Source organism: Taeniopygia guttata, chromosome 14 (genome assembly GCF_048771995.1).
Source record: "Taeniopygia guttata chromosome 14, bTaeGut7.mat, whole genome shotgun sequence".
NCBI classification, from domain to species: Eukaryota; Metazoa; Chordata; class Aves; order Passeriformes; family Estrildidae; genus Taeniopygia; species Taeniopygia guttata.
Window position 1 is genome coordinate 6,430,230 of NC_133039.1, and position 10,392 is coordinate 6,440,621.

At 47.8% G+C, this 10,392-nt stretch overlaps 1 protein-coding gene across 3 annotated transcripts; it reads right to left on the bottom strand.

Annotated features, from left to right (window-relative positions):
* Positions 1-638: 638 nt before the first annotated feature.
* C1QTNF8 (C1q and TNF related 8) lies at positions 639-9,119 on the bottom strand. Of its 3 annotated transcripts, none has more exons than XM_041719184.2 (3): positions 8,861-9,119; positions 4,224-4,452; positions 639-2,924 (listed from the first exon to the last, which is right to left on the bottom strand). In XM_041719184.2, exons 2-3 carry the CDS (start codon positions 4,438-4,440, stop codon positions 2,377-2,379), a joined length of 765 nt encoding a protein of 254 aa, XP_041575118.2. In that variant the 5' UTR covers positions 4,441-4,452; positions 8,861-9,119; the 3' UTR covers positions 639-2,376. The 3 variants fall into 3 exon arrangements, with proteins under 3 accessions (XP_041575118.2, XP_072791886.1, XP_072791885.1); XM_072935785.1 differs by lacking the exon at positions 8,861-9,119 and adding an exon at positions 6,588-6,981; XM_072935784.1 differs by lacking the exon at positions 8,861-9,119 and having other exon boundaries at positions 4,224-4,886.
* Between the last annotated feature and the right edge of the window lie 1,273 nt (positions 9,120-10,392).

The following is a 10,392-nucleotide window of genomic DNA, read 5'->3' on the forward strand; positions in this document are numbered from 1 at the left end:
GCTTCCCAGGAGAAAAAGACTTCTGCGGAATTTTGTGGATTGAAATGTTCTGGGTGTGTTTTTTTCCAGCCCTGGCAATAATCAGGGAATTTTTAATTATAATTTTAGTCAGTGCGGAAAACAGGAGATGGGGATGAACCAAAATGGTGGGAAAGCTGCTGGATCTGTGAGGAATGAGGAATTCCAGCTGGGAATGCTCTGCTCCACCACAGGGCTCCTGCCAGCCTGGAAATTCTTTTTCCAACCTAGAGATGGGACAAGGAGGATTTAGAAGTAGAAAAAGGAGGGGAAAAGATGTGGAACTCTCTAATGTGGCTTTAAAATCATGGACATTTCCCAGGTTTCCTTTTCAGGTACAAGTTGAGGGAAGCAGGAGCACACTCATGGTTTCAAGGCTTGGGATCCATTTTTTACATGGAATTTTCCACTTAAAAATCCCTATTTTCAGGACAATTGAGAGATCTTGAAGATTTGGCATTGATTTAGAGGAAAAGGAGCTTCCTTTTGGGAATTCTTTGGATTAAAGGAGCTAAAATTCCCTCCAGAGACTTTTTCCAGGGTCAGTGTGGTGCTTTTAGCTAGAGGATGCAGAAAAACGTATGGGAAAATTTATGGAAAAAGAGAGAAACAACCCCAGGTACTGAAAGCAAAATCTTTATTTCAGCTACTTTTCCCAAAGCCGGGGAAGGTGAAATTCATGGAAGCATTTTCCTGGCAAGAATTTCCCTGGATTCTTTGTACAAAAAGTTTGGGAAGCAAACAAGAGACTGGGAGAAAGGAAAACAAGGAATGGGATAAAGTGATGGGGTTTTGCTGCATGCACCATGGTTCTATCCATATTTTTTTAGGAAAAAAACCCTCAAAACCCTAAAAATCACTGCTTGAAGAAAAGCTCCTTTTTCTTTCCAGCTTTTCCTCCACTTTCCATAAATGATGGTGCCATAAAATGGCAATTTCTGGGAAAAACACCCCCAAATCCCTAACAACCACTGCTTGAAGAAAACCTCATTTTTCTTTCGCATTTTTCCAGAAATGAAGGTGTTCCAAGACAGTAATTTCTGTGGAAAACTCCCCAGACCCCTAAAGATAAAAAATCAAAACATTTTTCTTTCCAGTTTTTCCTCTATTTCCCAGAATTGATGGTGCTCCAAAATGGGAAAGATCAGATGGGAGCACAGCCTGAAATCCCAGCTTGGCAAATCCCAAATTCCCACCATTTTGTTCAGTTGGGAAGCACATTCCAAGGCAGTTTTGAACGTTCTTCTGGGAAGTTTTTCTCTGGAGCTTGTGGTTGTACCGAGCTCTGTTTCCCTGGAAAAGCTTCCCCGAATCCATCTGCTGTTATTTCTCTAATTCCACCATTCTGCTGGAATCATGGAATATGACACAGAATGGAACCAAACCGGAATTTGGGATTCATTCCTGTGCAAAATATTGATTTTCATGCTAAAATTCCTGTCTGAGTGGAGCCAACCTGGTGCTGCTGGTGGGGGGTAGCTCTAATTAGCTGAGATTTTTGCAGGAGTAACAAAATTCCTTCATTAGCACCTGGATAACTGCTCTGGTCCTTAGGGATAATTATTTTATGATAATTATATCCTAATTATTACAATTCTTTCTCTAAAGCACAGTAAAGGAAGGAAATTCTTCTGCCAAGTTGGTAAAGTTTTGGGGATGTTCCTGAGGGGCTACACAGGGAGCTGGGAATATTCTGGAATTTTTGTGCAGGTGGAACAGTTCCTTCCATCCACACAGGGGTGGAAAATCACCCTTCAAATATTCCAAATGTGACAGGAGATGCAGAGCAAGGTGGAATTTTTGCTGCCAACTTGACAAACTCTTCAGGGATGTTCCCAAGGGTCTTTACAGGGACATGGGAATCTTCCGGAATTTTTGTGCAGGTGGAACAGTCACCTTTGTCCATACAGGGGTGGAAAACCACCCTTCCAAGGGCTACAAATATTCCAAATGGAATTGGAGGAGGAAATTTTTTGCTGTCAACTTGGCAACTCTTCAGGGATGTTCCAGAGAGTTGGAAAACTTCTGGAATCCTTGTGCAGTTGGAACAGTTCCCTCCATCCATAAATGAGTGGAGAAGCCACCCTTCCAAGAGCCGCCAATATTCCAAATGGAATGGGAGATGCAAGAGAAAGAAGGGAAATTTTTGCTGTCAAATGGACAAACTCCAGGGACGCTCCTGAGGGGCCACAAAGGGAGCTGGGAACCTTCCGGAATTCTTGTGCAGCTTGGATCCATACAGATGTGGAAAAACAACTCTTCCAGGGCTACAACCATTCCAGATGGAATTCAAGATGCACTTCAAGAGGGAAAACACTGCTGGGTGGCCCAAAGCTTTTCCCTGGAGCTGAGGAGCTCCTACTCCAGGGCAGGTTTGATCAGGTGCCCGTTGAAGATGATGTAAACATCCGACTCCTCGCTATAAATGGCGTTTTCCCTCTCCCTCTTGAACATCCTGATCCAAACCTCATCCCCTTCCTGCAGATCCAGCATCAGGCTCTGGCTCTGCATGATGCTCCTGTCGCTGGGCTGGGCGTACAGGATGGCCGCGGCCTCCTCGTTCCTCATCAGGTGCACGTAGGTCTCCTTGAAATTCCAGGTGTGCACGTTGAGGCTGAAGTAGTAAATCCCCGGGACGTAGCAGAAGAACTTCCCAGAGAACATGTTGAAGTGCTGGTAGAGGTTGACGAATTCCGTGTCGAAGGTGACGTGCTGGAAGTAGTCGGAGCTGTGCAGGGGCTTCCGGCGGCCCACGGAGAAGGCGGCGAAGAGCTGCTTGCAGGAGTGGCCCTGAGGGCCGGGCTGGCCCTTCTGGCCCTTCCGGCCACTCAGGCCGCGGGATCCTCGCTCTCCCGCCTTCCCGGCTGCTCCAGGGAATCCCCGCTCGCCCATCTCGCCCTTCTCGCCTGCCAGGGTGAGGGAAAGGTGTGTCAAACACAAGGATGGGAAGCTCAGGTTCCAGGAATGGCCTGGAGACAAGCAGCTGAGGAGCTGCTGTTTGCCCAGCCTGGGAATGTCAATCAGATATCAACAGCTTCCAAATTCCCAGAAGGATTAATCCATAGTCAGGTATCAGCAGCTTCCCAATTCCCAGAAGGATTAATCTGGGAATATCAATCAGATGTCAGCAGCTTCCCAGTTCCCAGAAGGATTAATCTGGGAATATTGATCAGATAGAACGCCATGATCTATCTATCTATATCTATAAGCAGCTTCTCAATTCCCAGAAGGATTAATCTGGGAATATCAATCAGATGTCAGCAGCTTCCCAATTCCCAGAAGGATCAGTCTGGAAATATCAGTCAGATAGCAGCAGCTTTCCAATTCCCAGAAGAATTAATCTGGGAATATCAATCAGATATCAGCAGCTTCCCATTCCTCTGAACGTTTAACCCAGGAATATCAATCAGATAGCAGCAGCTTCCCAATTCCCAGAAGGATTAATCCATAGTCAGGTATCAGCAGCTTCCCAATTCCCAGAAGGATTAATCTGGGAATATCAATCAGATGTCAGCAGCTTCCCAGTTCCCAGAAGGATTAATTTTGGGCCACGTTTGGGCCCCACACCATTTTGGGGGCGCCTTGACCTGGTTTTGGACACATTTTGGGCATGACAGCCTTTCGGGCACCCTTTGACCCTTGGGCACATTTTGGGCACACCTTGACCTTGTTTTGGGTGCCCCTTGACCCTTTTTTTGGGAACAACCATGTTTGTGGCATCTCTTACCTTGTTTTGGGCACATTTGGGCACAACCACATTTTGGGCACCCCTTGATTTTATTTTGGGCACAAACACATTTTGGGCACCCCTCCATCTTTGCATGGGCACATTTTTGGACACCCCTTGACCTCGTTTTGGCACTTTGGGGCACATTTGGGCACCCCTTGACCTTATTTTGCGCACCTTTGGGCACAAACACATTTTGGGCACCCCTTAACATTGTTTTGGGCACAACCACATTTTGGACACCCCTCCACCTTCGCTTGGGCACATTTTTGGACACTCCTTGACCTCGTTTTTGCACTTTGGGGCATATTTGGACACCCCTTGACCTTGTTTTGGGCACAACCACATTTTGGGCACCCCTTGACATGATTTTGGGCACTCTTGGGCACCCATTGTTGTGAATTTTGAGCTGAATTTTGCCGTAGGGAAGCGCCAAGGAAGAGCAGCAGGGAGAAGGCCGGGAGCGAGCTGCACCCACCTTTGAGGATGGTGATGTCGATGGTGGGTTGGATTTTGGGCACGGAATATTCGGGATGGCCGCTCATCCTGGCCGACCTTTGGGAGAAGATGGACACGGGCTGCTCTGAGGGTCCGCAGCACCTGACACACGCCAGGCGCCGCCTGGGCAGCGCCTGGTCCGGCTGGGATCCGGCGTTCCCGACGGAAAGCAGGAGCAGCAGGATCACGGCGCTCATCCTCGGCAGCAGCTGGAGAGGAGAGGGAACACAAACCATTAACGGGGCGATCCCAATCAGGGCCACCTGGCGAGTGCTTTCCTTGGGGTTAATTATTAACGGATCCCGAAGTGGCACCGGGAGACTCCGGGTGGGAACGGTGACCCTCGGAGCGCTGGAAAAGGCGATTCCTGGCTGGCATTACCTGTGACAGCTGCCGAGAGACACCAGGTCAACAAAAGGATGGGGGGGAAAAAAATCCCAAGCCAAACAAAACCTGCTGGGAGCAGAAGCTCTGCTGGAAAAATTCTTGGAACAACCGCCACGGGAAATTTCTGGGGAAAAGACAAAAGTGATGCTCTGTTGGTTTGTTTGGTGCCTTGGCATCCCAAAAAAATTCAAAATGAAGGGTAAAATATGGAATTTTATTTAAATATAGAGCCAAAACCTGATTTTTTTTTTATTTTTTTTTTTTTTTTTTTGTGGGGGAGGAAAAGCCCAGAAGAAAAACCAAAAGAAATAAAAAGCATTTTTAGCTTTAAATGTTATCCGTCAGCCTCTTGCTGGTGACTTCTTTCCATGGTTTATCCATTCCCATATTCTCTTCCAGTCAGAATTCCTGCGTGTATTTTCCAGTTTGATTTTCCCATGTGTGGAATTGAAACCCAAAGAGCTGCATCAAACTGGGTTTGCTTGGCACAACCCTGGGGTTTGGGAATCCTTTGTTAGATTTTCATCTGTCTGATTTTCATCTGATACTGGGAGAAATCCAGGGGGAGAAATGCCTCACATAGGGGAAAAAAAAGGAATTTTCTCTGGCTCCTCATTTACCTGTTCCTAACAAAAATTTGAGCTGATTCTGGGAGAAATCCAGGGAGAAAAATTCCTCTTTTTTCTCCATCTGAGGCAATTTTTTCCCTGGATTTTTCCCAGATTCAGTTCGATCCTTCCTTAGGAACAGGTCAGTGAGGAACCAGAGAAAATTCCTCTGTTTTCCATATCTAAGGCATTTTTTTCCCTGGATTTCTCCCAGAATCAGCTCCAATCCCTCCCTAGGAACAGGTGAAAAGAAGAGGAATTTTCTCTGGCTCCTCACTGACCTGTTCCCAGGGAAGGATTGGAGCTGGAGCTTGGCCACTCATTCCCATTGATGTCTAATTAGTGTCATTCCACTGATTGCCGTGGAGCCTCATCCAGGACAGATTTCTTGGATTGATGCCTCCATGGATCTTCTCCAAAGTCCAATTAGTGAGATGGACTCGGGCTGACCCTGGGCTGGGAATGGCTCCTCTTCCACCAGCTGGAATTCCTGGAATAGGTCGGGAAGGGGGTTCTGGATTCCATTGGAAATCCAGGATTCATGGATTTCATGGATTTCACTCAGTGGACACCAAGAGGGAGAACTTCCAGCCTTGGAGCTGCTTCCCTCGGAACAAAATGAGCCAGGGAGGGGAAAAGAGGAAAAACTTGTCAGGAGTGGGATCCAACATTCCCGGGAAATGTTTTCTTCCCATTCTTCCCTGCTGCAAAAGTAGTGTCAGTCACACCTTTCCAGCTTCCTGGAAATCCAAGAAATCCCTATTATCAGGAAAATCATGACTTCCCCTCTGAGAGCAGGGAATGTTCTTTCCTGAAATCCATCAGGACTGGAAATACTTTTGGATTTGTAATTGTACCTCATTCCAGTGGCAGCTGGAGGAGGGATCAATCCCCCTTTTCCATCAGCATTCATGGCTTGAATTCCACGTAATTAAATCCTTTTTAATTTCCATTAATTTTTAAAGCCATCTTTGAGTTTCCAACCGGGAATGGAAACACAGGAAGATTAAATGGGCAGAAAATCCTAAAAACCAGCCCAGGATGAATTTGATGGTCTTGGAGGGCTTTTCCAACCTCAGGAATGCTGGGATTCCCTGAGCCACACTCTGAATTCCTGCTGATATTTTCCATCCTGTTATTCCTAGGGCTTTACTTGGAAAAGAAATCCATTAATATCCTTGCTTTAAATTCATGGAGAACACCAGGCATTGCCCCTTTTAATTTGGACAAACCTTGATTAAAACCCCACAGTTAAACCCAAAACCTCCATGGAAAACTCACGGGTGTGCCAGCCCCGAAGCTCAGCACCATTCCAGAAATATGGAAAATATTCCAGTTGTGCCTTTTACCTTTGATTTCCTCTCCAGCCTGAAGCTCCTCACGGCTCCGGAGCTCCTTGGATCGGGAGCAGCAGGAAACGAGGCATCCTCAGGGCTGGGATTGTCCAACACTGCACTTCCTCTCGGAAAATTTGATTTATTTTTTTCCCCAGGAGGATCTAAAATTTCTTAGTGGGCAGCTCCTTGTGGTGGAGGATTTTGTGTGTTTTCCAAGGAAAATGCTGCTGGATTCCAGTGCCAAGCTCCGGCAGCTCCTGTCAGACAAAATATCCCGGAGATCCTTCAGGAGCTGGGCTGTGGCAGAATTTGGGATTTGAGAACTCCCAGGCAGGAATATTTGCATCCCAAAAAGGAAGCGGGTTAGGAATTCCCACTGTGTGTTGTGGTTGGAGGATGAGCAAGGTCCTTGTCCGGGGTGTTTATCCAACCCTGGGATGATGGAGAAGAGGGGCTGGATGTGCTGCTGGAGCTGTGAGAGAGGCAGGAATGGAGGGAAAAACAGGATCTAGCCATGGAGAGATCCAGGAGTGGAGCTGGTGAACATTTGTCTGGGAATTTGCAGCTCTTTTTCCATTTATCCAGTTTATTTTTCATTTTCTGGTGCTTTTTTGAGCCTGGGTCTGTTTCCAGTGGGGGCGATTCCCTGAGCAGCAACCACTGGGGTGCTCACCTGCTGGGAATTCACCAGGAATTCAGCAGGAATGGGAAGAGACGAGGTTCCCAAGGAAATATCCCTGCACCCATGGGGGATTGGATGGATTTAACACAATTCCATGGGGGGAACTGCGGGAGAGGCTGTGCCTGGATGGAAACTCCTGTGCACCTGGATTCCTGCAAATTCCCAAGGTTCCATCCTGCCCTAGCAGGAGGATGTTCGTGATTCCCAAGGGAACACGGACAGGGAGCAGGAGGATGTTCATGATTCCCAAGGGAATAGCTTTTCCCTTTTCCATTATATTTATCCCAGGATTTCACCCTGCACGAGGACAGGGAGCAGGAGGATGTTTGTGATTCCCAAAGGAACATCTTTTCCCCTTTTCTATTCTCTTTATCCCAGGATTTCACCCTGCACTGGGACAGGGAGCAGGAGGAGGTTTGTGATTCCCAAGGGAATGGCTTTTCCCTTTTTCCTTCTCCTTATCCAAGGATTTCACCCTGCACTGGGACATGGAGCAGGAGGAGGTTTGTGATTCCCAAAGGAATGGCTTTTCCCTGTTTCTATTCTCTTTATCCCAGGATTTCACCCTGCACTGGGACAGGAGCAGGAGGATGTGTGTGATTCCCAAGGGAACAGCTTTTCCCTTTTCCATTATCTTTATCCCAGGATTTCACCCTGCACTGGGATAGGGAGCAGGAGGATGTTCATGATTCCCAAGGGAACAGCTTTTCCCTTTTTCCTTCTCCTTATCCCAGGATTTCACCCTGCACTGGGACAGGGAGCAGGAGGAGGTTTGTGATTTCCAAGGAACAGCTTTTCCCTTTTCCATTATCTTTATCCCAGGATTTCACCCTGCACTGGGATAGGGAGCAGGAGGATGTTCATGATTCCCAAGGGAACAGCTTTTCCCTTTTTCCTTCTCTTTATCCCAGGATTTCACCTGCACTGGGACAGGGAACTGGAGGATGTTCCTCATTCCCAAGGAGCAGCTTTTCCCTCTGTCCCTCTCCGTGTCCCTGCCCGCACCTCTGACTCCTGCAGTGTCCTGGAATTGTCCCTGCTCCAGGCTGGGCGGCTCCCTGGCAGAATTCCCGGCTCCCGAGCCAGCCCAGGCGGTGATTCAGCAGGAATTCCAGTAAAAGTCATTCCCAGGGCAGCTTCTCCCGCAGGACAAACGCCCCTGATGGAAGCGGCGGGCACCGATCCCTCCTTCACCCTTCCCGATGGAAAAGCAGTTTTCCCGGGATTTGCCAATGCTGGGAATTCAGCGAGAATTTGGGATTTTCCCCCCAGGATGCTGTGCCTGGATCCCGCCCGGCCACGCTCCCATCCCGCACATTCCAAAGGGCTGGAGAAGCGCAATTCCCTGGAAGTTTCCACGCCTGTGGAGACTCCGGGAAGAGGTTCCTTCCTTCCTTCCATCCCCATCCCGCTGGGAAAAGCTCCGTCCTGGGCTGTGCAGGGTGGATAACGGGACAGGGAATTTGAACCGGGACAAATTAAAGCCATCCCAGCACCTCCAAACCCGCCACTCCTGCTTTTCCCAAGGAATCCGCTCAGCGCGGTGGGAATGCTCTGTTCCCACAGGGGATCCTATCCCTTTATCCCAATCTCTGGAACTCACCTGGTGCCTCAGAATCCCTGGATTTTCCTTCCCCTGCTGTTCCTCAGCTGCTGCTGCTTCAGCTTCCGTGCTGAGATCCAAGAGAAACACGGAAAGTCAGGCTGGATCCTTAGGAAACCTTGGCAAAAGGAATTTTTTCCCTGGTTTTCTTTGCTTGCACCAACTTGTGCCGGGCTCCTGCACCGTTGTCCTGCTCCGGTTTCCTCGGGGTTTGCTGCCAGTCTGGAATTCTGCAGGGCCTCTCCCAGGGATGGAAATAAAAACTGAAAAAAAAAAAAAAGGATTTAAAATTAAAAAGAAAAAAAAAAAAGATGAAAAAAACTCCACCACACAACCCAAAACCACATCCAGAGTTCCAGCCAAGAGGGAAAGTGCTGGGATCACATGGAAAGAATTTTTCTTTGGGAGTTTTCGGCATCTTTTTAAGCAGGAGAAAGGGAAAAGAGGAAACAACAAAGGCACAATAAAATCTCAGGGATTTCTGCATGAGCTGGAAAAGCAGGAATGGCTTTGAGGTGAAAGAGGGGAGATGCAGATGGGATATTGGGAAAGAATTCTTCCCTGGGAGGGGCTGGAATGGATTTCCCAGAGCAGCTGTGGCTGCCCCTGGATCCCTGGGAGTGTCCAAGGCCAGGCTGGATTGGGTTTGGAGCACCCTGGGGTGGTGGGAATTGTCCCTGCCCATGGACCTGGATCAGCTTGAACCCAAACCATTCCAGAATTCCATGATTTTCGTGCCCACACTTTTTTAGCCTCGGTCCAGGAATGGTCCAAATGGGAGCTTTTAATTTAGTCTGGATTTTATGTAAGCAGTGCTGGTGTCTCCAGAATAAACAGGATTTTGCCTCTTGGAATGACAGCTTGCTTTTTGGGAATAATAATCCCATTCAGGGAAGGATATTCCTGTTTACAGAGTGGATTTATAGAGCTTGGATTTTGTCCCTGTGGGAGAAAAAAAGTCAAAAATCAGCAGAAAAATGAGGAATAGGGAGTTGCAAAAAGAGGGAATTCAACAATTCCCGAAAGGACCAAGAATCCAAGGATTTTACATTAAATTCCCAAAAGGACCAAGAATCCAAGGATTTTACATTAAATACCTGAGAGGACCAAGAATCCAAGGATTTTACATTAAATTCCCAAAAAGACCAAAACCCCAAAGATTTTACATTTCATTTTTTGCTGTTTTAAACTCCTGATAAGACCAAGAATTCTGAAAGGCTCTGAGCTGAGCTCGTGAAGGAGCTTTTCCCAGGCAAGTTTCCCAAACCAACTGCAAGGCTCGGTGCAAAAGGGATTTTGTGGAGCAGCTGGAGCTCCTTTTTTTTGTGGGAACAGCTTGAGCTGGAAGGTCGGGAAGGTCATTGTGCTCCCGAGGAAAGGGCCACGCCTGGAGGAGCACGGGGAGGACACAGCTTGCCCTGCCACGAGTCACTGCCGGGCACCAAGGGCACCTTGTCCTGCAGCTCCAAAAATAGGAATTCTTAACAGGACAACAGGGAATGGGTTTGACCAAAAAATGGGTTGATTTAGAT